General features: G+C 38.6%; 1 protein-coding gene across 2 annotated transcripts in view; it reads left to right on the plus strand.

Moving 5' to 3' along the window:
• RBM17 (RNA binding motif protein 17) overlaps positions 1-27,991 on the plus strand; it is a 63,958-nt gene that overhangs the window by 22,326 nt on the left and 13,641 nt on the right. Inside the window, exons 4-12 of one of the 2 annotated variants that reach the window (XM_028507133.2) lie at positions 546-712; positions 2,505-2,602; positions 5,703-5,759; positions 7,201-7,342; positions 10,784-10,935; positions 11,922-11,995; positions 12,450-12,548; positions 14,264-14,336; positions 14,459-14,739. In XM_028507133.2, the coding sequence (XP_028362934.1) occupies positions 546-712; positions 2,505-2,602; positions 5,703-5,759; positions 7,201-7,342; positions 10,784-10,935; positions 11,922-11,995; positions 12,450-12,548; positions 14,264-14,336; positions 14,459-14,562 (966 nt within the window). In that variant the 3' untranslated portion in view covers positions 14,563-14,739. Of the gene's footprint in view, positions 1-545; positions 713-2,504; positions 2,603-5,702; positions 5,760-7,200; positions 7,343-10,783; positions 10,936-11,921; positions 11,996-12,449; positions 12,549-14,263; positions 14,337-14,458; positions 14,740-27,991 lie in introns of those variants that run through there. The other variant, XM_036024362.1, reaches the window with a different exon arrangement.

The raw sequence follows: 27,991 nt of genomic DNA on the forward strand, positions 1-27,991 counted from the left end.
GCTGACCTGGGAAGGGATGCATTCCAGAGGATTTCAAAAAGCCCAAGGGATGCTTTTTACTTTTTTAAGTTTTAATATATCATATCTGTCCATGTAATCAAAATTTAAAGTTACTCTATTACATGGTCACAAGGACCATGATTGTGTTCTCTGTGGGTGGCTTGGGATGATTGTGTTCTCTGTGGGTGGCTTGGTTTTCATGGAGCTGTAAGAAACCAAGGTATTTGTTGTTTACTATATAAATAATCAAATTTATTGCTTAGAATTTCTGGTGGTGGCAGTTTGTTTAGGAATTTCAAGAAAATGCCGTAGGGTATTTATGAAATTAACACTGAACTAGTGTCATGGGTTTGCTGCTACCTAGTGAGGTGTGTGACAATGTCATGTCACTAAACCTGCTTAGACATTTGTTCCCTTGTCTGTAAAACAGAGGAGGCAAAAAATGGCCATCACACTCACTCCAGCCCTCATATTCTTTTCCCTTAATTCTGTGAATAAAATGTTAAGACATGAGGATGGTACCGTGGCATTTTTATCTTCCTCAGGATCCTGTACCCAGTGGATTTTCTGCAGGAGAAGTTTTGATTCCCTTAGCTGATGAATATGACCCTATGTTTCCGAATGATTATGAGAAAGTGGTAAAGCGCCAAAGAGAGGAACGACAGAGACAGCGGGAGCTGGAACGACAAAAAGAAATAGAAGAGAGAGAAAAGTAAGGCTTCATGTGGATTTGGGGATATTTTATATTTGAAATACAGGTCTGACAAAAGTAAGGCCTGCTTGAGTGTGGTTGGTAGGTAATAATATGAGTGTAATAATTTATAGTCTTAATTTGAACATTCCACCCAAAATGTCATATGGTATGCTTAAGTGAGATACTGTTATGTTACAGAGTTAGATGCTTATGATTTTGTAATAAAAAATGGGCGTCATTTGTGCCAGACCCGTATTTATGAGAATGTTAATCAATGAACTTCAGTGCTGTCCATAAGGCTGAAGTTAGTTTTCATGGTCGATCTGAGCACTCATCAGAAAGAATCAAACTGTTTTTAAAAGCCTTTAGTTGTTACATCCCAGCATGAAAACAAACTCTTGAGCAAATTTCCTGTATAGGTACAGAAAATTTAAGGTACATATTTTGGGTGAGTTGTTAGAAAAGTACCTTAGAATCCTAGTGTTGAACAGTAGCTTCTTTCCTATGCTATGACTCTTCTATAATCATAACTATTCAAAATACTTAATTTGTTATTCTTTAACTATTTTAGAGCAAGATGGAATTTTTAAAAACATATGCATCTTTTATTTGTTTTTTAAAAATATGGGTAACAAGGATTTGTTCGTATTTTTTTTAAATATTGAATATTGCCCTGGCTGGGTAGCTTGGTTGGAACATTGTCCTGATGCTTCAAGATTATGGGTTTGATCCCTGGTCAGGAATCAACTGGTAAATGCATGGATGAGTGGAATAGTGGGTAGATGTCTCTGTCCCTCTCTTACTCTTCCTCTCCCTTGCCCTCTCTCTCTTAGAAAAAAAAAAAAAAAATCAGCCCTGGGTGGTGTGACTCAGTGCATTGAGCACCAGCCTGTGAACCAAAGGGTCACTAATTTGATTCCCAGTCAGGCCACATACCTGGGTTTTGAAACAGGTCCCCAGGTCGGGGCACATGAGAGGCAACTGCACATTGATGTTTCTGTTTCTCTCTTTCTCCCTCCCTTTCTCTAAAAATAAATAATTAAAATCTTTTTAAAAAATCAAATACAAATATTGAATATTGAATTTTTTAGAAAATATTATTACAGTATTTCTCATTATTTATTTTACATGAAGTGAAGGCATATTCTAGAGCAGTGATTTCCAGACTTTTTTATGTCATGGTATGCATAAACTAATTACTGAAATTCTGCAGCACACCAAAAATATATTTTTTGCTGGTGCAACAAAAAAAAGGTATAATTTTGATTCATTCACACCAGATGGCTATTGTTGTGTTGGTTGTGGTCTTATTTTTTTGTGTGTGGGTTTTTTTGGGGGGGGCGGGGGTTGGTGTTTTTTTACAATCTAAGGGAAAAGAGGTCAGTGCCCCTGACTAATCAGGTATTGCATGTTTTAAACATTCTTACAGCACAACAGGGTGCCTCTTTGGGGACTCCGGTTGAAAACCACTGTTCTAGGGAATTGAAATTGTTAAACTATTACCTATGTTGACATGCTTTAAAATTGAAATTGGTAGATGTCAAGGAAGAGTTTTTCTTGCTACTTAACACTTGTATACCTATTAAATGTGTTCACTTTATCTTCTGAATTTTTCTCACTTCTCATACTTTTGCTACTTTAGACATCAACCAGTTGATTGTACTACACACCCCTCCTTGCATTAATCGTTTAGTGTGAAGGGGAGGATCTGGGTATTTTCTACCCATGAGCCAGTCAAGATAATGTCTTTTGATTTTATATCTCTGAATTGGTTCATCTGTGATGAACACGGGTTCTTTTATTATCACAGGAGGCGTAAGGACCGACATGAAGCTAGCGGATTTTCAAGACGACCAGATCCAGATTCTGATGAAGATGAAGATTATGAGCGAGAGAGGAGAAAAAGAAGTAAGGCATGAACATAAATATTATATTTCCAATGTGGTGTAATTCCACTATTTGCTTTTCATACGCAATACGATAAATTAGTTCAGTTAACATTGATTTAGGTATTCTTTTTTAGGAATCCCAGCAATCCACATTTGCATACGTCCTTAATTTATTTTGAGTTTTCACATATATTCTTCTTCGAGCTTCCCACCCACTTTCCAACATTTATTAAGTGGACACTTCGAGCATATCTCAAAATACATATGCACACTTTTTTTACTTGCAGCACAGTCACAGTGACCGATTCTCTGTCCAGCTTCGTTTCTGTTAAACACTGAGTGGAGAGTCAGGGCACTTGTTTCCAGAACATTTGCCACGGACATGCATAAAATTGAGGGCATCACTTAGCTTCCCTGGACATTGGTTTCTCTCAGTGTCATCTGGAGAGCAGGAAGACAAGAATTTGAACTAGTTCATAAGGCTCCTTTTAACTCTAAAATTTTACAAGCAGAGTTGTAATTGTGTAAGAGCTAAATCCTTAACGATCATTAGACAGTTAAGCAGTGTTTGTTGAGTGCTTCTTATTTTAGCTTCATCATGTTTTGATTGCTGGGATTGCCTTGATTTATTGACGAATTTGGCTGACAGATTGAGATTTAAATGAGAAATTTAAGTCTTCTACTTGTTTGCTTGTACCAGGCTCTGTTCTAAGCACTTTTGTAAATTATGTCCTTTACACCACACGACAACGCAGAGTGGGCTCTGTAGTTATGCCCATTGTAATGATGGGAAATCTGAGGCACAGAGGGAAGAAGCACTTCATGAGATACAGGTATCCTGTTCATCTTATCCAGGACCTTCATCTACCTGAAATCCTCATTGTAATGTAGTCATCTTTAACATACAACCTGAGAATAGTATTATCATGAAGCTGGAATATATTTCCGTATCTATGAACCCTATTTTATATATAGCCAGGACTGTCTTCGGGTTTAATTTAAATTTTAAAATACTAATTGAGTTGAAAAAGACTGAGTCTTTAATAATTTAGAATTCTTTATCTTTCAGTGAAGGTGTGAATTAAATGTATTTGTAGAATACTTAGTATTCAACAACAACAAAGAAAATCAAGCCCCTGTATACAGAGAACAGGTTGTTGCGTGCCAGGGTGGGGAGTGGGAGAAAAAGGTGAAGGGGGTCAAAAGGTGCAAGCTTCCAGTTACAAGTAAGTCATGAGAATGTAATGTCAGCATGGTGCCTATAGTTGATAGTACTGTATTTCATATTTGAAAGTTTCTGAGAGTAAATTCTAGAAGTTCTCCTCACAAGAAAAAAAATTATAATTAAGTATGGTGACGAATGTTAACTGGACTGAGTGATAATCATTCTGCATTATATACAAGTATTGAGTCATTATTACCTTGTACACCTGAAACTGGTATCAGATGTCAGTTACACCTCAGCAACAACAAAAGAGTACTTGGTACATGCTTAATATTGTCGTGCACTACATTGTTTTTCCCGTGGAAGAAAAGTTACATTAGAGTGTGCTCAATGAGTGAGGTACTAATGTTAAACCTTTTATATCCATTATCTCATTAATCAACAAATGTTTGGTTTTTGTTAACTTTTTGGAGTCCAGTATATAGGTTGAATAATTATTGGTCTCATTTTTTCAGCTTACAAATGGGTGCCATTTTTGTAAGAAGGTATGCCTTCTCTATGAAGGCCATTTATTTTCTTGAACATTAACAGGAACTGTACATTGAATATTAGGGAAGTAATGGCATTATGCCCATTATGTATACTGCTGATAACAGATGGTACTTATATCTGAACCTGATCAGTAGCAAATTTTAAGTAATCGCCCTGAATTTTTTAAATATTTTATTTATTTATTTTTAGAGCGAGAGGAAGGAAGAGAGGAAGAGAAACAGCAGTGTGTGGCTGCCTCTTGTGCACCCCCTACTAGGGACCTGGCCCTCAACCCAGGCATGTGCCCTGACTGGGAATCGAACCTGTGACCCTTTGGTTCACATGCTGGTCCTCAATGCACTGAGCCACACCAGCCAGGGCCCACCCTAAATTTTTTATATTGAACTCATTAGAGCTAATCTCAGAATCAGTCAGTAATCACTTAGGTCTTAGTGATAATATTGAAAAATGACAATAGGTGTTTCAAAAGAAATATAAGAAAACTTTATTCCTATTTCTCCTTAAGTAATTGTCTGTTCCAGACCTGTTAATCATGATGTGTGGGCGCCGGCTTTGGAGGAATTTCTTTTGTGAAACATTTCATGCTGGTACAGCACTGGCTTTGTAGTCAGTGTTTTGCTGTTCTTTACATTTTATTTTTTGGACTATTTTGTGGGTGATTAAGTTATACCTAATGAAAAATTCTCTATATTTTCCACCCATGTTCTCCATCTGTATCAGATAGCGAATGGAATCACTTTGTTTGTTTGTGCTTGCCATTCTCTGTCCAGGAAACACGAGCAAGAACAGTGACAACACAAAACAGGCGGCATAGAAACTAGAAGTGCCCACATTTTCAAATAGGTGTTTAGTCCCAGCGGTTTGCATCCTGGAAAGGAGTGTTGATTATTGTGGGGTAAAGCTCGGCATCACTGGGCGCTGCGTTTTATTCTGTCTGTTCACTAACTCTCTGAGAAATGGACACAGAAATATCTACTTCAAAGGTTCATTAAGACTAAGTGAGATGTTATGAAACAACCCAATGGTTAACGTGCTCTTAGTAAACAATTACGTTACTGTTTTTTAAGTAACTGCTAATTCTCTGGCTTAAGTTATTTCATCTGAAAATTCATTTATTTACTACATTCTGAAGATCTTGAATGCCTGCTGTGAAACACATAATTATGTTTGTCTGGCTTTTCCAGTTTTCTATATTTTTAATCTTAGATTCAGATACTAAATTCTTTAAATGTTACCTGGAAGGATGAAGTAGCAGCCTGCCTTCCTTCCTTCCTTCCTTCCTTCCTTCCTTTTTTCCTTTTCTTTCTTTCTTTTCGTTTTTTCTTGAGAGGGGGTTGTGTCACAATCCTGGAGAGTCTGGCAGCTACAGTGTTCCTTTAACATGGAATTTATATTTTTGCAGGTATGGGCGGAGCTGCCATCGCACCACCCACTTCTCTTGTAGAGAAAGACAAAGAGTGTATGTATCTGGTACTTCCCCTCTTTTATGTTGGTAAAAGTCTTGCCGTGGACAGTCTTAGCTTCCATTGGCCACGTTACCTGCATGAGCAAAGCTGTCCTCTGGCCCTAACCCTGAGGCCCGGCTTGTCCTTGAGGCTACTGCTCCCTTCCACCCCTTATACTTTAGAAGTTTTAATGCCAGTCTCTGAGACTTGGATTTTTATACAGTGAGATTCTTTTATAAAATTTTAAAATTTATTTTGTGTTCTCCAACATTTCATATTTGGAGTTAGGTTAAAACAAACAGTAGCTCCTCAATTTTCAATTTGTGTACTCGGTAATTTAGAGACTGTAAAATTCATGACCTTCCACAAGGTGGCAGTGCCTCCTTGATTAGATTTTTGTGCCATTTGTTTTGATTTCAGTGCACAGATTGTGTGCCTTCACTTTCATTGCTAGAACACACCCACCCACTGTTTCTCCTCCCAGCAATCTATTCTATGATTTGGAGGTTGGAATTGAGCTTTGATGTATCATTCTAGGTCATTTTCCTGTCTTGTGGGTTGGGACCATACCTAAACTATCCCAAGAAAATATAGTCATCCCTGGTGCTTTTGAATAGCTGTTGCATTATTTATTGTATCTTTTTTAAAAAAGATAATTCAGAAAGTATTGTTAAGTACACTTTGTGTGAAAACACTGACAAACCATAAACCCAATTGAAACCAATTTCTAGGAGTAGGGCCCAAGCATCTAGATTTTTAAATTAATATATAATTTTTTTTTGTAGAGAGAGAAACATCCACTTTTTTTTTTTTTGCTGCTACTGCTGTTCCACTTATTTATGCATCCATTGGTTGATTCTTGTATGTGCCCTGACTGGAGATTGAACCAGCAACCTTGGTGTATCAGGAAGACACTCTAACCAACTGAGCTACCTGGCTAGGGCACCTGGATTTTTTTTTTAAGCGTTCTTATTGATTCTACTATGTAGCTAGGGCTGAAAATCACTGCTCTGGTATATGGTCCATAACCTCAAAGACCTTTATTCTGTGCTAGGCTAATGAAGTAGTAAACTTAGAGTTCTAGAACAGGTATACAAGAGGCTATGAAAATCAAAAGAGAGTTTGATTGGCTCTATCTGGAACATACAGAAATCTTAAGGATTCAGACAAAAATTGTCATTTAAGAGCCCTTTTAAAGGATAACATTTCATTAAGATACAAAGGGACATTTGAGGAGATAATAAACAGCTGTAACAAAGCTAAAATTTTAAAAATCATGTCATACCTCTATGATTTTAAAAAGTCATGTAGAGGCTATGAAATGGATTTTGTTTTTTTCTTCATATAATAAACTAAAAATGTTAATTAAATTAATTAAAAGAACAGATTTTATGCAGCGCAATGTGGAACTTTTTAATAGTATTTTAGTAAACCCATTTTATTTTTATCCAACAGTACCCCGAGAATTTCCTTATGAAGAGGACTCAAGACCTCGCTCACAGTCTTCCAAAGCTGCCATCCCTCCCCCCATGTATGAGGAACAGGACAGACCCAGATCTCCACCGGGCCCCGGCAACTCCTTCCTCGCCAACATGGGGTAATGGTTCCAAGTGATATTATCTCAGCAGGTGTGAGAAGGGTGAGACTCAGTGTGAAGTGTAGGCAGTGCTCTCAGTAGATGCAGCTTGTTTGGGAGTGAGGACATTCTCTGGTTTGTACGGAGGTGCTTGGTGTGTCCGGTCACATACATCATTCTTGAGAATCCATGCTTGAGTCATGTGGAGGATATTGCAGCACAGTGCTGTTGTATTTTGTACAAAACAAAGCCTTCTAATGTAAGTTTTAGATGATTTCATTGTTGAACATTATATTCCCTAGGTAGGAACCATTTCTGATAATTATTTACATTTATTTTCATGACATTTGCAAATAAAATAGCTCATGTGCATTACAGCTGACTTATATACTATGTCCAAATGGTGAATGACTTCTTTATTTCCTGATAAAATGAGTCATTTGCTTTAAGGTCATGGTTATACATCTTTAGTTTAGTAACAGTTATTCAAACTAAATTAGAGTATTTATTTACCTACATGTAAAGTCTTTTTTAACATTGACTTTTAGGTAGAGCTGGTGGAATTTCTTTTTAAACACCATTGGATTCATCATGCATTTTGGCTAAAAGAATGTTTTATGTTGTTTCTATGTTTCTTTCATGCAGTGAGGGACTATCAAATGAAGCATTGTAGTGAGGCCTTTGTTCTGTGTCCTTTAAAAGGACACTGCCTATGACAGAAATGCTGTGTCTGTAGTAATCACACCAATCTGCCCTCGCCTGTGTTTATATGCTTTGATTCTTAGAGCCCTCAAGAAGTGACTCGTCAAGAGTTGGAGTAGGTGGCTGGGGCTCCTGCACTGTGAGAGGATTTTGAGTTTCTGACCTTGGTACCCATCCCCTAGACCTGTATTGTTCTCTATTGTAGCTACTAGCCACTGGTAGCTGTTAATTTAAAATGAATATAGTTTAAAATGTAGCTCCTCAATTATACTAGTCTCATCTCAAGTACTCGATAACCACACAGGGCCAACAGCTATGGTACTGGGCAGTAGAGAGAGAGAGCACCCCTGTCATTGCAGAAAGGTTTATTGGACCACCTATAGTATATGCTGGAGGGTGAACAGGCATGAAACTGGGTGGTTGTTTTTTTCTTGCACATGCTAAAAATTGACTTTTTTGCTGAATCCCCTTTTGAACAGGAATTCAGTTTTAACTTATGCTTAAGGAAGATGCAGTGTGGTGCCTTTCAGCAGTTTTCAGCCTTTTAGCCCTAGAACAGCTTCAAATGAAATTTTTAAGGAAATCTCAAAACATGAAGTAAAGTGGGTACAGTTCTAGTTGAAGCAGGATTTTGTGGCTTAAGCCTTAGGTAGCAGCGGTTGCTAGGGATCACCCTTGAGACCTGTGAGGCACCTCCCAGGCCTGGCTGGGTAGCTCAGCTGGTTAGAGCATTGTCCCCATGAACTGTGGTTGTGGGTTCAGTTCCTGGTCAGGGCACACACAAGAAGCAACCAATGAATGCATGAATAAGTGGAACAACAAAATGATGTCTCTCTTCCTCTAAAAATCAATAAATAAAAATAATTTTTTAAAAGAGGAAAGTTATGGTATTAGAGAAAGCAGTGGACTAAGAATTAAGAGTTGTGGGTTCCAGTTTTGATTCTGATATTAACACCTATAGAAATAGTTTCTAATTGTTGTGTTTGTTTTTGTTTCTAATTAGCTTTAACTTAGCTAATCTGGGCTTCAGTTTCTTTATTTTCTCATCAGTTAAATGATGATCTCTAGGAGTTCTTTATTTATAAAGGCTATCATTGGAAACTACTGTACCATTTAGGAAAAGACAATCTTTATTAAATTTTTATTTTCCCATTACAGTTGACCTATAATATTACATTAGTTTCAGATGCACACCCCCATGATTAGACATTATATAACTTACTAAGTGATCACCCTGATAAATCTGATACCCATCTGGCACCATACAGAATTATTACACTATTGTTGACTGTATTCCCTGTGCTGTGCTTTACATCCCCATGACTGTTCTGTAACTACCAATTTGTATTTTTTTATCCCTTCACTTTTTTACCTGTCTCCCCAGTCCTCCTGCCATCTGGCCACCATCAAAATGTTCTCTTTATCTATGAGTCTGTTTCTGTTCTGCTTGTTTATTTATTTGTGTATTTATTTGTTTATTTTTTATTCTACATCCAAGTGAAATTATACCACATTTGTCTTCCTCTCTCTCACTTATTTCACTCAGCACAATTCCCCATAAATCGATCTACATTGTTACAAAAGCAAGATTTCATCACTTAAAGTAATTGTTGATGGATATGTATTTATTGCCATTTTATTATTAATGCTTTTTATTTTTCTTCTTAAAGAAGGCCCTTTAACATTTCTTGTAATACTGGTTTGGTGGTGATGAACTCCCTTAGCTTTTTCTTGTCTGGGAAGCCTTTTATTTGTCCTTTGGTTCTAAATGATAGGTTTGTTGGGTAGAGCAGTCTTGATCGTGGGTCATTTTTTATCACTTTGAGTATTTCTTGCCAGTCCCTTCTGGCCTGTGTAGTTTCTGTTGAAAAATCAGTTGACAGTCTTATGGAAGCTCCCTTATACATAACTGCTTTCTCTTGCTACTTTTGAGATTCTTTGTCTTTAACCTTTGATGTTTTAACGATGATGTGTCTTGGTGTGGGCCTCTTTGGGTTATACTTGTGTAGGACTCTGCACTTCCTTGACAGGCACATTCTAAAACAAACAGTGGTTGTAAGGTATACCAATGCATGGAATCTAAAGAACCATATAAACGAAGAAACAAACCAAACAGACTCATAGATACAGGGAACAGATTGATGGTTGCCAGAGGGGAGAGGGTCTAGGGGGACCAGGTGAAAAAGGTAAAGGGATTGAGAAATATGGATTGATAGTTATGAAACAGCCATGGAGATGTAAAGTATAGCACAGGAAGTGTAGTCGATAATATTGTAATAACTGTATGTATTGCCAGGTGGGTCCTGGAAATTTCCAGGGAGACACTTAGTAAAGTACATGATTGTCTAACCACTGTACCGTACACCTGAAACTAATATGAAATAATATTAAAGTAAATTGTAATTGAAAAAAAGATGTATTGAAATTCAGATACTAGAACACACTGGTCTACTGTTAGAAAAGCTCTACTGTTTTCTAACGGGGTACTAGGGAAATTTTGTTAGGGAAACTTAATGTTTTCCTTGCCTAAGAGATAATCTCAAGATGTCCAGGGTTTCAGCATTAGTTTTTTATATTTCTTTCATCCTGAACATCCCCATAACTTCCATCTAATGGCTCATTGTTAATTATATGTGATCTCACTGAAGCTCTTACAGAATTTCTCTTCTCCCAAAAGGAGAATGTTATGATATAAAATCCAATTTATGCTTTAGCTGATGACTTCAAGTGTAAAGGACTCCCTCTTTTTCTTCCTGCCAGTGGCACAGTAGCACATAAAATCATGCAGAAGTACGGCTTCCGGGAAGGCCAGGGTCTCGGGAAGCATGAGCAAGGGCTGAGCACGGCACTATCAGTGGAGAAGACGAGCAAGCGAGGAGGCAAGATCATCGTGGGTGAAGCCACAGAGAAAGGTGGGTCTTCCCCAGAAGCAGAAAAATGCAGTCCAGAGGAAAAGAAGTCTTGAATAGAATAAGAGAATTCTTCATTGGATACATTTCAGTTCCGTGCTGTGCCTCATTTTTATTCAGAACAGATATAGAGATAGGAAGGCCCACAGGAGAAAAAGACAGTGACTTTCCCAGAAAATAAACAGTGCTTAAGAAAATAAGTTCACTCATGCTTAATTCTACTAGGCAAAGAATCTTATTACATTGATAAGATCAGTTATGTTTTTATAGCATGAAAGAACCACATACAGTTTATCAGTGATAACATCTGCTATGTTTCCATCCTATAAGGGTTCTTATTGGTAGAAGATGGCTCGTTAGTGTTTTATTTTTGTTCTGTCAATACATAGCTTTAGAAAGCAGCCAGTCAACCTAGATCGCCCTGATTTGTGGGAGTATCTGCACTCAGTCAGCCAGTAGCTGGCTAATGGGATGGATGTGCTCTGTGAGCCCTTTAGGAAGTGCACTAAGTGAAAATTGTAGGTAACTGGGAAGCTAAAAACTTCCAGAAATTATAGTAAAAACCTACCATATTTTAGGACTATGAGGCACACCGGACCATAAGATGCACCTAGGTTTTAGAGGAGGAAAATAGGAAAACAAATTTTGAAGCAAAAAATATAAAATATTTAATAACATAAATAGCATAATATTTCACCAATATAAATGTAAACTACATTTACTAGCCTGGTAAGCTACATTCGGACTATAAGACACACCCCCGTTTCCCCCCCAAATTTGGGAGTTAGTGCATCTCATAGTCCGAAAAATAGGGTGTGCCAAAGCAAAGGGAATGCTTTCATTACAGATAAGGCTACATTTTTGCTCAGCCGTAGGTGCTTGTAGATAACTCTAGGACATCAGGGGGTTGCTTCTGAAATTAAATTATTCATTGTAACTTGGACTCAGTGCTCTAACGTGTCTACATCTGATGATTTGCTTGCTGACAGATGCAGCCAAGAAGTCAGACTCAAATCCATTAACCGAAATACTTAAGTGTCCTACTAAAGTGGTCCTACTAAGGGTAAGAAGCAGAAGGAAGAAATCTGTTTGCCCACCTTGATTTATGTGTCACTGCACCCTAACCTATCCCTGCATGTATTCAGCACCACTGAGACCATAATGGGTAAAGAAAACGGAAAATAATACTTTTGCAAACAGTACTTTTGGATAGACTCCATATAAGACTGATATTTTTACTAATGTTTAGTTACAGCAATTACTTTAAAATATTTGAAATTGTTAGACACTTAGTTCAGTTTATGCACTTTGGTGCTTGCATAACTGGTCTTGTAACTATGAAGTTTAGTGTGTATTTTTATTTTATTTATTTTCTTTTTAAGAAATAGCATTGGGGGGACTACAAGGATAAACATTTTATTTGGGATGGAGAACATTTGCTATCATAAAGTTATTTATACATCTTATCTATGTATTTATAAATTATACTTGATACTTGAATTTATTTTTGTTTATAGAACATGGTTGGTGCAGGAGAGGTAGATGAAGACTTGGAAGTTGAAACCAAGGAAGAATGTGAAAAATATGGCAAAGTTGGAAAATGTGTGATATTTGAAGTAAGAGGGTTTTCTTTTGATATTTATAACGTGTTGTGATTGACAGTTTATAAAACATTTTCTACAAAAAGAGACAGGTATGCTGTGCTGAAATAACAGTGTCTCACTATAGGAGGTGGCAGGTGTTAGGTATAGTTTTCTTACTTGGTTATAACAATTTTCAACATAAAGACAAGAAAGACTTCAAACTTTATTTGGAGAGAAATAAAAATTTATGGGTAAGGTTTAATTTGGTGATTAAAGACTTTGATAATAAATAATATGCTCAATAATTTCATTACTTGGACATGCCTTTGGTTTCACTCATTTAGCATGTATATATTTAGTGCCTTCTGCATATCCAGTAGTGTGTTGAGAGCATTTGGGATGTTCTGTGTTCTCAGTGATATATTCAGTTGACATGACAAAACAAATACATGTAAAAACAGAGACTGCTTTGTTGCTAGACTCAGTAATATTGACTCTAAGCACTGGAGTTGAGGAAGTGTTAGGTCAACAAAAAAAGAGACAGCTTGGTGACTATCAGATGGAGCTAAGCTTTGAAATGACTGGGTAGCATCTGGATAGGAGGGAAAAATACCCAGATTAGGGTTGCAGCTTCTGGAAGACTAACAAAGGGTACAAAATGGGATGGTTGGGCATGTTTGAGATTAACCGGAGACATGCTTATGTAGATGGAATGGGGCCATATTATTCAGGGCATAGAAAGCACAACAAAGGAATTCACCTATTATGAGAGACAAAAAGAAGGCAACACTTTTTATCTTAAATTTCTGCTCTCACTTGTGCTTCTCTTCTGTATCATGTTGCTGTTTATTGACCGCATAATTTCTGCTCTCACTTGTGCTTCTCTTCTGTATCATGTTGCTGTTTATTGACCGCATAATTATTTATGTGTCGGCTGTCAGGACCTCCACAAGGTCAGACTGCTTTGACACGGACACCGGCCCACAGTGTCCATGATGTTATGGATGAGACGAGACAAATTCACTTGGACTACCGAGTCCTGTGGAGGAAAAGGGACAGCACAGTCACTCTCAAGAGGAGAGTGTGCCAACCCTTGCCTTAACAGGCTTTTATTGGCTTTCTAATAGCATACATCAAAGAAGGTTTTCATTCATTATGCTTAGGTTTGCGTTAGGTAATTACTTTTTACAGATAGCAACTGGAAGGATATTACTGATAACTTCTTACAGATTAACAAGGAAAAAATGTTGCAAGTGTAAGGGAACAATAAGAATAACAGTTCTGGTTACACTTCAGTCCTTGGGAGAATTAGCACAGACTTCAGGAAGTTACTTTAAAGATATGCAGTAAGCATTTGCTGACTGAACTCAGGATGAGGGAGTTTTAGCAAGATCAAGTCACAAAGCAACCTAGTTATAATGCAGGCCTGATTTCCCATGGGAGAACCAATCCATGGGTGTGGTCCTGTGTGCCAACTGTCTCCCCACTGGTTTTCCACATGGGTGCTGAGCTACATTTCCACTCCTTGTGAAGTGGTTCCCTACATGCTTTGCCTAGCTGTGCATTCCCAACACCTAACACCGTGCCTGTTGCAAATAGCTGTTTAGCAAATGCTTGATGATAATTTCCTTGGCATTTGATTACTACTTTTTTGTATATGATGATAATTGGAACACTTACTCTTAAAGAAATCGCTTAACTGACATCTCAAATGATAACTTTACCTATTATACTTTTTTCCTCTCCAGATTCCTGGTGCCCCTGATGATGAAGCAGTACGAATATTTTTGGAATTTGAGCGGGTTGAATCAGCAATTAAAGGTGAGTTGTACAACTAAATATAAAAAATTAAGTTGAATTTGTTATCTTGTTATAATTAAAACATTCTTGTAATGTTTTACAGGAACCTGTATTGACTGACTGTCTTTTTGTTTGCCTTTTAGCTGTCGTTGATCTGAATGGGAGGTATTTTGGTGGACGGGTGGTAAAAGCTTGTTTCTACAATTTGGATAAATTCAGGGTCTTGGATTTGGCAGAACAAGTTTGATTTTAAGAACCAGAGCACAAGCTGCACGCTGAGCAGACAAGAAAAAGGCGACAGGCAGCTTGCAATGGCTGTTGGGTGCAGAGATTCTTGGAAGGACTGCTAAGATATATGTTGATTAATCCCTTTTTTTATTTTGTGGTTTTTTAATATAGTATAAAAATCCTTTTAAAAAACAAATCTGTGTGCCTCTCTGGTTGTTTCTCCTTTTTTTTTTTTAAGATTTTTATTTATTTGTCATTAGAGAGAGGGGAAGGGAGGGACAGAGAGAGGGAGGAAAACACTGATGTGTGATTGATTTGGTTGCCTCTCACATGCCCCTAACTGGGGACCTGGCCCAGAACCCAGGCGCATGCCCTGACTGGGAATGGAACCGGCAACCTTTTGGTTTGCAGGCTGGCACCCAGTCCACAAAGCCACACCAGCCAGGGCTGTTTCTCTTTTTTATTACCACTTCTGAGGTAATTAACTTTATTTTCCTAGGATTTCATGAAAACTCTCGAGTCTTCAGAGATACAGTATTTCTTGCACTAAAAAAAAAAATCTGGAAAGTTTTGGGATAAGGGATTGTATTAAGTTGTCTTTTTCTTTTCTTTTCCTTTTCTTTGTCATTTTAATAAAACCTGCAAGTTACTGTAGCTTCATTAATTCTATAATAAAGTATCATCTTGGCAGTCTGCCAGGGGTGAAAATGTCTGCTTTCTCTAACAGAGAAATTCTTCCTGTTGACGTTAGTCATAGAAAAAAATCTTTACAATCTGAGCAATGGTGAAGAATTGTGAACTTACCACGACCTGTTTGGATGAATCATTTCAATTAAGCTAAGTCAGACTCTAGGGTTTGTGGTGGATTTAGGGTATAGAAGTCATGAATCTATCATTTGTTTTTAGATATTCAAGCATAGTCTTTGGCATAGATCAGAAATGACAAGTTAATTCAGAATCTCTCAGGTACATTGTAAGTGCATACCCATAATGTTTTGGGAATGTTGGTTCCTTGGGGTCACATTTCTATTGGCAAAATTTACAAAAATGTTAGTTCTTTCTTTTTAACTGTTTAAAAAATTTTTTATTTAGAGGGGAAGGGAGGGAGAAAGAAAGGAAAAGAAACAGCTATCAGTTGCCTCTAGCATGGTGCCAACTGGGGACCTAGCCCACAACTCAGGCATATACCCTGACTGGGAATTGAACCTGTGACTTTTCAGGTCTCAGGCCAGTGCTCCATCCACTGACCCATAGCAGCCAGGGCAAGAATGTTAGTTCTTATATGTAATTCTAAAATGTATAAAATTCAGCTGCATTAGTTACTTAAACTGTACTGTCAACTAATAAATTTCCAGAATTATGAAAAATTGTACCATTGAAGCACAGTGGTATCTGTGGCTTAAAAATTTAGCAGAGCCACAAAAAAGAAAATGTAAACATATTTGGTACTGGGGTTCATTGCCAGAGCAGGAAGTGTTTCCAGAATATACCTGTGTCTGTGTTCTGTTCCTTGCTTGTGGGAATATGGCATTTGATTTTCCTGAGGTGGCAACTGAAGGACATGGAACTATGTTGTCCCTTTAGGTGGTTGTGACAGGAAAGTGTATTGTGACCCCTCAGGAAAGGAAAGCACCCCACATTTCTTCACACCCATGGACTTGGTTTGGGGCCCCAGGGAATATTCTGGCTCTCTTTAAAAAAGGGTTTTCTCATGTTTTCATTTGACAAATAAAAGAATACATTTTCTCTTTTGTGGTATTACTTTACTGAGTAAAATTTAATTGAGACTTGGTTTTTGTGATTAAAGTACACGGATTTTGTAAAATAAGTTTAGGTTCAAGATTATTTTTTAAAGTCAGTTTGGGTTAAAGATTTTAATGTAAAAGAATTACATAATTGAACATTTTGCAGAACTAAAAGTCATCTGCAGCCCTGAAACTTGCAAAGGTCTACCTGTGGACTTAGCTACCGACTAAATGTGCTTATGCTGGGTATTATGCTGGCTTAGTTTAATTTGTATTATAACCTCTAATATTCTTAAACTATAAGTTCCAAGCAGCCTGTGATGTCTGCCTTATTATTATTTTGCAGCATAATAACATCACTTATTTGCAGTTAGGTGGCTTTTCCCTACATTCTCATGAACAACAACCAGACAAATGCAAGTTACTTAAACTACTTTAACTTTTAGTAGCACGGACACAACTTGGTGAATAGCTTTCTCCCCAGTCTTTACTTATTACTTTTTAATCTCCTGTAAGATAGTGCTTGAGAAATTTAAAATTAATTTTTAATATTAACTAAAATTCAAATTTAACTTCAATGTAAAAATTCCAATATAAATGAAAAATTAAAGGTTCAGTAGACATTTGGTCTTCCTGGCCTATCTGCGATCTTCTGAAAGCCCTTCCTGCGTTTGGGGAGTTTCCTGCATTCACTCCCCCCCCTAAAAGCAGAGATTAGAAACTTGTTTCCCAGTCTGTCATGCAGCTAAGGTGGGCATCCCAGCCTGGGGTCTTTATATAAGATGTGCCACCCCAAGGCTTTAGCTTAGAGCAGAGCTCATACAGGATCCGTGCTCTCACTGGCCAGTTCAGGTGCAGTGTTGTCTAGCCTTTGGGAGGTGGTAGCAGAGACCTTGTCATTCCATAATGTTGTGGTGGGGCCACTTGTGTGGCAGAGCAGTCTTAGGAGCAGTTTCTGGGTGTGACTTGGGAGTTTTCTTGCTTTATATAAAACCTCCAATTATGGCTGGGGCCTGTCTGGAGATTCTGTTGACTAGTTTGTTCGTTTTGGGTGGGGGTGTGGTAAATTCCTTTTTAGTTTAAATATGCTAGAGTGAGTTCTGAGTTCTCTCATTTGCAACTAAAAACAACGGACTGATAAACAAGTTGATACTGGAATTGCAAATGACAAATCCTAGAAGATGGAGAGGTAGAACAAGAGAACCCGCTACCTAGGTTAGTTGGTGAAGCTAGCTAGTTAGCAAAACATTTTTGCAGAATTGTTACTGGATTTCAGGGTACAAGTCAGACTGGTGTTAAGGGAAATAAATGATCGGGGAACTGCAGGGTGATAGCATGGGTTTGGTTACTTCTCAGATGTGTTGGTGTCAGGCTGCATGGGTTTAAACCCTCTTTCTACTTGCATGCTGTGTGGCCGGGTGCCTCAGTTAAAAATAGAAATGCTAATCATACCTACTTTTTAGGAATATTAGGAGGATTAAACAACTCATACATGGAAAGCGGTATCACAGAAGTATTGAAAAAAATGCAAGCTACCAAGTTCTGCAAAAGCAATTAAGTCAGACTAAAGGAATGTGATTTGAAAGCAGAGGGAAGAAAATAGCCTTGTTAAGAGAAGCTTTCTCTGCATGCAACCTGTAGTCTGAGTGGGTGGAAAGTTGCAAGGCTTAGTCCTGTTTATTTGGGAAAACCTACCTTCACTGAAACTCGACCTAGGGGCTCACCAGCAGCCTCAGCAGGAGTTGAGATTAGAGATCATAATCTTGTAAAAATGGAATTAAAGATGTTGCTTTCTCACTTCATATGATGGTTTTGGATTGCCTTTAGACAACAGCCGCTGGTATGGTAGGGAGAAGGGACTGGAGACAGCCCCAGAGACCAGCTGCTTCAAGACAAAATGCTTGGCTCAAAGACCACGTTATTGAGATGTTTGTGTTGACTTGAGCGTGAAGCGTGCAGCATCCTGATTGTTTTCTGCCCTCGCACATTAAAGGCAGACAACTTGGCTTCTTAGCTATAGGTATGCACCATGTAGGGCCACATGTGGACCTCAAAGAAAACTGCATTTCACCCAGAGATTTTGGACTGGGATCAATAACTGGAAGAGACTCGAAAAGTCATCATCCTTAGGTTGGGGGTCAGTGCTCTTCAAGTGTATGTATGGGAAGAACAATGACTACTTTGGGGACAGCCAGAGAGGTTGATTGTGTGGCAGATACCACATATTCCACCACCTATTCCCAAACTCCTTTCTATCATATGCCTCTTGTTTTAAAGGCTGGAAAGTTCTTAATGTGAAGATTGGGGTAGCCATGTGTCATTTCTGGTCAATAAGATATAAGTGACAATGTAGTTTACATTTACGTAGTTTTACAGATGCTTTTTACTTGCCCAGCCAAGCCGTGGCAGCCCTTTAGTGAACTTCAGGTGATTGTGCTGCCATGCCCAAGGCATGACTCCTCTGGGAGAAACTACCAGTGTCTGGTGGTTTCTTTGGCTTGAAGGCAAATTCACCTCTTGCTGGTACAGTTGGCCTACTTCCAAAACGTGTATAATATATTCAGAAGCTGGGGGCGGGGAGCAGGGTTTTTTCACATATAATTAAAAATCACCTATTAGTATAAAACCTTGCAGACTATTTTCTCATAGTTTGCTTTTCCTATAAGTAGTCCCTACATAGACTGAAAGAGAATTCAGTTTTTCAGTGGATTCAACAAGCATTTTTTGTCGTGTGTTATGTATAGGTATTATTTTAGTACTGGGAATGAAAAATGAATAAGGTCATTGTCCTTGGTTTCGGAATTTGTAGTTCATTTCAGAAACACACAAAAACAAAACAGTGCAAGGTAAATCCTGCTAAAACAAGACAAGGTGCATGACTGGGCTCTTTGGGGTTAATGACATAGTCTTTGTCTCTGGTCCCAGCATCTGAGGGGACCCAGCATACACACAGAATTGGCAGTAAATTTGATGATTATGTGTAAAGTACTGAGAGCTCACATATAACTCAGCAGATTTGTTATGACTGGTAAAGTCTGAGATGACAATAAAGAAGAGGTGATTTGTGCCAGGTATTCTTTAGTTTTGTTTTTTTTAAGATTGTATTTATCTATTTTTAGAGAGGGGAAGGGAGGGAGAAAGGGAGAGAAACAATGTGTGCTTGACTCTCCCGAGCCCCCTACTGGGGACCTGGCCTGCACCCCAGGCGTGTGCTCTGACTGGGAATCGAACCAGCAACCCTTTGGTTCCACGGCTGGCACTCAGCCCACTGAGCCACACCAACCAGGACTGTGTTAGGTCTTGAAGAAAGAAGGGGATTGCCAGCTAGACAGGCAAGAGAAGGGCTTTTCAGGCAGAAGTGCAAGGGAAGGACAAAGGATTGATGGCTGCCTTGTGGCCTTTGAACATTGGGCTAGTTTTGGTTTGGTCCCAGCTCTATCAGTCTTCTACCATATTCCTTTAAATAAACGATTTTAGCTATAAAGAATTGTTGTGACAATAGTACAGTTCCCTTATATCAAATTTCCCCTATTACTAATGTCTTACATTAGTATGCTACATCTGACACAATTAATGAACCAATATTGGTATATTATGCATTCATATAAAATATATATATTACATATTCATATAGAATATATATATTACATATCTTAATTCTTACCTCGAGTTCTTTTTCTGGTTTAGGATCCTATTCAGGATGCTACATTCCATTTAGTCTTATGTCCTTAGGCTCCTCTTGGCTATGATGGTTTCTTATACTTCCTTTGTTTTTGATAACTGAGCAAATAAAATGCCCCTCAACTGGGGTTCGTCTGTCAGATGTTTTTCTCATGGTTAGACCAGGATGATTTTGGGGTGTTACTCATTTGTTTGTTTTGAGAGGAGACCACAGAGGAGAAATGCTGTTCTCCTCATATAATATCAAGGGTACACACTATAAACATGACTTACCACTATGGATGTTGACACTGGTCAGCTGCTTGAAGCAGTATTTGTCAAGTTTCTCTACTGTGAGGTTACTCTTTTTCTTTACATTCTCTACTCTTTGGAAGAATGTTACTATGTACAACTCACACTTAAAGAATGGGTGGTATGTTGCACCTCCTTAAGTTGGAGTAGCTACATAAATCATATGGAACTCTGCATGGAAGATTTGTCTATTTTTCTCCCATTTGTTTTTTTTAACTCAACCGTTTATTTCTGTCAGTGTGAATTTATGGGTATTTTTCTTATACTCCAGGTTATAATCCAATATTATTTTATTTTGTGGCTCAAGTTGTTCCAGCTTTGGAGTTTCAGCCAAGACGGGAGGCATAGGTAGGAATGTATCACCTCTTTGCACAACCAAAAGAAGGATAACAACCAATTTAAAAATAATAAACCAGAACTGCCAGAAATTCAAACTGCATGGAACCCCAACAACCAAAGAGTTAAAGAAACATTCATCCAGACTGGTAGGAGTGCCAGAGATGGGCAGCTGGGCGGAGAGGACCCACTGCAAGGTGGCAGGGCCATGCAGGCCACGTGGGGCCAGCTGACCAGGAAACTAAAGACTCAAAACTCTAGCTGTAAAATGTGGGAGTGCAAAGGCAGGAGAAACTCCCAGTCTCGTGGGAGAGTTCCTTGAAAAGTGGCACTAGAATGGAACCAACAAGCCACATGGTTCCCTCACTGACCCCTCCCCCACAGACAATGCACCAGAGGAACTTATCTAAGAAATAGAAGAAGATAAAAAACTATGAACAGTATAATGACAAAAAACTCATAACTATCAACAACTGAACCTAAAAAACAAAAACTAAGGAAACAACAAGAACAGAAACAGAATCACAGAAATGGAAATCACATGGAGGATTATTGGGGGGAGGGGAAGAAATGGGGGAGAAAGGTACAGGGAATAAGTAGCATAATTGGTAGGCATAAAATAGATGGGGAGGTTAAGAATAGTATAGGAAATAGAGAAGCCAAAGAACAAAACTCATGGACCTGAACTAGGGTGGGAAGGATACCATAGTGTGGGAGGTGCAGGGTGGAGGGGGAATCAAGGGAAGAAAATTTGGGGCTTTTTTTTCCAACTTTTAATAGCATAATCAATAAAGTATACTTAAAATAATTGTTCCAGCCTGGCTACTGGAAGCCTTTTCAGTAGGCACCTGGATCCCTTTGGCTTTTAACATTCTCCCTTGCTGTGTGGTGTTTTGTGGTGGTTTGTTTGTTTGCTCTTAGCTCTTCCTTACTATCTTGCACTATGAGATGCCCCAGGTTCATCTTGTCTATTTCCTGCCCCAGTTCTAGAATGAGACTTCCTTCGAGGCTGAAGAATGATATTAGGAACCAAGATCTGGGGTTAGGTGTGCCCATTGCTATTGGGGTATTGTTGCTTCTAGACTCAGCTAATACAGCAAAGAAATACATATGAGTAGAATAACCCATGTATGTGTAACCATCTGTATCTATAGTAAGGTAAACATGAGTTCATAACAGATGTTTCCAACTTTGATCCCTTACTACATGCATGATCTTGCTCCCTCCCCCTCACTCATGTGTAACCTCCCACCCCAACAGAGAAACCCATCTCCCACCTTTATTGTTCAATTCCGATACATATGCATGCACATACTTACATAGCACTTTCAGAGTCGATCCATATCCTTGTAGGAAACAACCCGAGTACAGTGCTTATGTACAGTTGATCATGCCGGTACAGGCTACCAGACTTCACTCGTTTCCAGAGCTCCTTAGTCAACTCTTTATCCCCCCTTCTCAGACTTCAGTAAGGTTATGTGTTTGTACCACTTAGAATTATTTGTCACATTCTGCATTTCCACTTGAGATCCCCCAACTTCCTAAATGAGTTTTTTAAATTGTGTATACATTAAGGTTTACTCTTAGCTGTAAAGTTTTATGGGATTTGACTAATGCTTTAATGTCTTGTATTCACCATTACTGTATCATACAGAATGGTTTCACTGTCCTAAAAAACATCCCCTGTGCTGTATCCAAACTTCCCCCTCCTCATGCCTGACAACTACTTCTCTGTTCACTGTCTCTACAGTTTTGCCTTTTCCAGAATGTCATATAATTGGTATCATGCAGTATGCACCCTTTTCAAACTGGCTTCCTTCACTTATCCTTGTGCTTTTTAGAGTCACCCATATCTTTTTGTGGCTTGCTAGCTTGTTTTTATTGATGACTAAGATTCGGTTTTCTGGATGTACCACAGTTTATTTATTCATTTCTCTACTGAAAAACATCTTGGTCACTTCCAGTTTGGGGCAATTATGAACAAAGCTGCTGTAAATGTGTGTGTGTAGGTTTTTTGTGGACATCAATTTGTATATTAGTTGGGTAAATATCTAGAAGTATGATTGCTGGGTTGTATGGTAAAACTTCAGTTTTACCTCTCCCATATTTTCAAACTCTCCCTGTACTGCCACTTTCCAGAAGCATCTAAACACTCTCAAACTTTTTCCTTCTTTAGGGGAGAAAAGTCAAACCCTTGGATTTTTAGCTCCATCTCCTACTCCCCAGTGCCCCTGCTCTATCTTTTCACCTCCAGGCTTCTCAAAGAATCACCTGTAGCACTACCACCTCCTCACTTTTGATCACCCCTTCAGATGCATCCCACACTGAGGAAGTGGGGACTGTCATGGACTACAAGTTAGACCTCTGCTCTCACCAGGCCTCAGTTGTTGAAGATCATCATGACCCACATCTAACAGAATCTATTCAGTTCTCTTCACTTTTTATGGCATTCGACATTGGTAACCACTCCTTTCCCAAGGCCTGTGACCACTCTTCCTGTCGGTGTTTCCCTTTGTCTCACCTATCGCCTCCTTCCTAGGTGAGTGACCTACTCCCTTGGCCTTTAGTTTCTGCTGTGACTAACACATATCTTTATTGCAGCCTCATTAAAAAGCTTCATGTCTGTATGCAAAAGCCTATTACGTACTCCCCTCCTACCTCAAACATCCCAAACTGCACTTGTTCTTCCTCTCTCAAACCTCCTGCTAAATTCTCTAATTAGAAACAATCACCTAAGTCAGAAACCTAGGAATCATCGTTGGTTCCTCTCCCTTATAACCCAACCCAATCTGAATTAAGACCTGTTGATTCTTGTTTTTTTTTTTAATCTTTCATATTAACCAAAAGTTCCTTGATCTCTGACCCTCATCATCTCTTGCCTAGAATAGACTGGTCTCCAACTAGTCTCCTCCTCTAACCTAGCACTCCTCTAATCTGCCACTGGAATTCCTCAGCTGTTCATTACTCCCATCAAAAAGAATCATTCAGTCGATCTCCGTAGCCAGGTCCAGACTTCGTGAGCTAATAGGCTGGGGAGTTGTTGCCTTCCCCGTGCTTACTCTTATCCCACTACACCTTCACCCTATGTTCCAGCAGATAGAAACATTGGCAGGTGATTCTTTTTTTCTTGTGTTCTGCCCTGTGCCTGGAGCATTAGTTCTTTCCCCCTATTCTTCCAAGAGTTATGTTGCACCTAGTGGACTGCTACTCATGCAAGGCTCATTGGCATCACAAGCCTTGTAGTGGAAAACAACAGTCCTCTGCTCTACTTCTCGCACACTGCTCTCACTTCTCTTTAACTGTTTTAGCTGGATTGCCAATGGTCTCTAAGTCCATGGTGTTCTACACGTGTCTTTCTAAGGCTACTTTCCCCTCCCTCCACTGCCCCCAGTCATCCTTCCTAAACAGGTGTCCAAGTAGTGTTCATGCTTCAACCACTACAACTCGAAGAGTAAATCCAGTAAAAGATGACATCAACCGGCGCAAATAGAGCACCCAATTCAGGAATGAGGGAACAGTAACTCCCAAGATAGGTGGTGAAAAGAAGTTATGGTCCAGTAGCTGTGCAAAAGGCCTAGAGAACTCAGTCCATATGGGAGCAGGAAGATGAGGGCCCTCAGAAGGATGTCTCCACAGGGGGAAAGGATTTATTACATACTTCGACTCAATTCCAGTGAAACCTTGACTTAATTTCAGGAGCCCTAGCTCCTGAATGGTTCATTTGGTTGGGGCATCATTCCATACACCAACATGTCATGGGTTTGATCCTCCGTCAGGGAGTGTACAGGGGATAACTGATGGGTGTCTCTGTCCCTCCCTCCCTCCTTTCCCTTCCTCTCAAATCAATAAACATATCCTTGGGTGAGGACTTTTTTTTTTTAAACTTAATTCCAAGAAAAGTTGTATAATGAAAACAATGATATACAGCTAGTTTGGCTGAGAGTAATATACAAAATATAATAATATAAATACTAATTTGTTTTCTAATGTTGATTTCTGACTAACTTGAGAGAATGAATAGAGAGGGGTAGGAAGGGGTGTTCAAAGGCTAAACTTCCCGTTTTACAGAAGTCTGTGGATTATTAAAATTCTCCTGTGTTGGATCCTGTGCACTGCATCCTATGTCTTCATTTTTTAAAATTTCTTCTCTATTTTTGGTGAAGCTTATCCTCTGGTAGTTTCCTGAAAAAAGATACATGAGAGATACCTTTTTTTTTAACCGTGCATGTGAAAGTATCTTAATTCTGTCATCACAATTAATTGATAATTGGACTAAATATGGAATTTTTGGTCAAAACCTGTTTTCCCTCAGAATTTTGAAGGTATTGCTACATTTTCCTCTTCCTATAATATTGCTGTTTAGAAAGTCAATACCCTCCTTTATGAGCTGTTTCTCTTCTTTCTGCGAGGTTTTAGAGCCACCGTTCTCTAAAATGGGGAAGTAGAAATGGGGTGATAAATGCCGTATGATCTGTTCTCAAGTTTCATGATTCTGTGTCTTGGTGAACATTGTTCATTTATGATGCTGGGCACTGGGGACGGGCTTTTTCAATTTGGAAATTCATGTTCTTTGAATTCATATCCCAGAAATTTTTCATAATATCTCTGATAATTTCCTTTCATAATATCTTCCCTTCACTGTATCTCTTTCTGTGAAATGTTATTTAGTAAGTTTCCTTTGTTTCTGTTATCAGCTAGACAGTCACAAAATAGATTTACTGTTTTAAAAGTAACCTTAAACTTTTTTTAAGTGTGAAAAAGGGAAAGGTTAGGGAAATATTTTACATGTAGAATGCCTTGGGTTTATAAAAGTATGATTACAAAGAAAAACAGTGGTGTTACATTATTGTCCCTTTAAAAGTTATATGGCCTGCAGATATTTTTAAATATGTTTCAGGATACTAGCTACTTCCGGATTTGGTAACAACTGGGTTTTTTTCTTTAGCAACCACCTTTTCCCCTCCTCTGCACTCTTACATGATATTAAAAACACCTCTTCCTCCTTACCAATACCCTCTGCCTACTGTACTTGTCCCCCATCGCTTAGGTGTCCTGACTAAGCAGTGAGAACCTGAAATTTTCAGTTTCTGATAAGCTAAAGCACTGCCCGCCATGGAAGGGTTTGTAACAGAGCATGTGGGGCAAGTGTGTGCCTTTTGACTCCAGAACTTACCACGGGGGGAGGAAATGGGTCCAAAATAATGGAGTTGGTAAGGGAATTTTATACTGATTTATCTTGGAAAAACAGAAGGAACAAATAGAATCAAAGTCTGATAATCTGGCAAAAAAAATCTTCAGCTAGCGAGGACACTTTGCTGCTGTTTGCAATACTGTTTATAGGGTCATGGGTGAGAAGGAGAAAACACAACCATACCGATGCTCCGATGCTCCGTCTCTTTGGAAATAAACTGGCGGCAAGCCACGAGCCGTCCTAGATGAGTGTGGGTGTAGGTATTTTATGAGGGGCCTGCTCTGTGGAGTCCTTCTAAAATGGTTTTTACATAATCGCTAACAAAATTTGTGGTGAAAAGTAACTTTAAGGCTATAATTCCTGTTTTCAGGTTTTAATTTTTGTCAAAGTAATATATGCACATAGTTATAAAGTCAACTAAGTGCTCAGAGACTCAGCAAATTATAACACCCTTCCACCTCACCAATCCTGTTTCACAAAGGAAAACACACTGAACTCTTGTAACAGTCTTTGTATGGCATTTATCACCCCATTTCTACTCCATTGCTCCTAATTCTGTTTCTTGATTTATTACGTCAAAACATTTTTCGAATGGTTTTCTGTTACAGGACAGAGGAGGATTTTTTCAACTCTCTAAACCCAATTGTTCATGTCCCATTCCTCCTCAGTTTTAGTAATGTTTATGTCAAAATTTTTTTGGTAGAGCAATAGTTACTGCTAACTTAGTAGTACATAAATATGATTCTCTTATGATCCAGGTAATACATTATAATTATATAACTTTTGGGTCTTCCTAGAGTTAATAATTGCCCAGTTTAAAAAAAAATGTTTACAGTATGTACTTAAAGTTTTAAGTTTTTTCCTCATTCTCCCACTGTGTGTACCTTTCATTCCCCAGGTCAGGTATATCAATAGTTTACCAGCTTTGCATTCCCCTGCACACCTCCCTCTCAGGGTGCTCTGGCCTTCTGTCCTAGTCCACACTGGTCACTTTTTAGGTCTGCTGCACATTGCCAACCTGAGACTTTTTTGAACTGTGTTTCAGTGTTGGGTCCATTATTTTAGAGTCTCCTATCTTCTATGTTCTTGCATTAAAAAAATACATCCATCCCCCTAGGAACTTCATGAGAATTGGGTTATTTTTTGTATGTCTGAAAATGTTTTTATTCTATCCTCATCTTTGATTTCTATATATGAGTCTGGGTTTTAAACTGTGTTTCATCAGACTTCTGAGCTATTAGCTCCATTTTAGTTTAGTTCTTTTTTCTCTGGAAACATTTAGGATCATTTCTTTATTCCCAATGTTCAAAAATGTCTTGATACAGTTGGCCCTTTCCATCTAGAGACTTGCGTCTTTAAAATCTGGGAAATTAATCTTGTATTATGTTTTATTGAGTATTATTATTGTTTCATCATTTAGTTTTTTTTGTTTTCTTTTTCTGAAACTCCAGTTAACCAGATATTGTATGTTAAACTCTTACTGAAAGGTCCCCTCCCTCCCTCCCTTCCTTTCTTCCTCCCTCTCTCCCTCTCTCCCTCCTTCTTTTCTTCCTTCCAATCTTTTTTTAACATGGCATCCTGGTCTTTTTGTTCCTATACTTATTTCTTTGAGGATATTAATGAGGTTTTTTTTTAGTTATTTCAACAAATATTTATCAAGTAGCTACTATGTACAAGCAGTTGTCTAAGCACTTGAAATGTATACAGTGGTACATTGGTACTCATCGTTAATGCATTCCACAAGCTGTGAGGAGTGCTGAAACTGACAGGTACTGAGCAAGGATGAAACATTTTTTTCTTGTTGAAATGCGATGATTACAGCCCTGGCTGGTGTGGCTCAGTGGATTGAGTGCTGGCCTGTGAACAAAAGGGTTTCTGGTTCGATTGCCAGTCAGGGCACATGCATGGTCCCCAGTAGGGGGCGAGAGAGGCAACCACACATTGATGTTTCTCTCCTCCTCCCTCCCTTCCCCTCTCTAAAAATAAAATAAAATCTTTAAAAATTTTAAAAACATGATGATTATAGGGTTTGACAAGTTCTGAAGCTGATGAGTACTGAGGTGTGACTGTATGTGGCCAAAATAAACAACAAAATAATAAGAGAAACCACACTGACTATGGAAGATTGCTGGTTGATTACCCTGATATCCACTCATAGCCTCTTTCCTTGGAAGGAGACCCACAGGTTTTAGCTGGACACAAGC

This window comes from Phyllostomus discolor, chromosome 1, assembly GCF_004126475.2.
Source record: "Phyllostomus discolor isolate MPI-MPIP mPhyDis1 chromosome 1, mPhyDis1.pri.v3, whole genome shotgun sequence".
Taxonomy (NCBI): Eukaryota; Metazoa; Chordata; class Mammalia; order Chiroptera; family Phyllostomidae; genus Phyllostomus; species Phyllostomus discolor.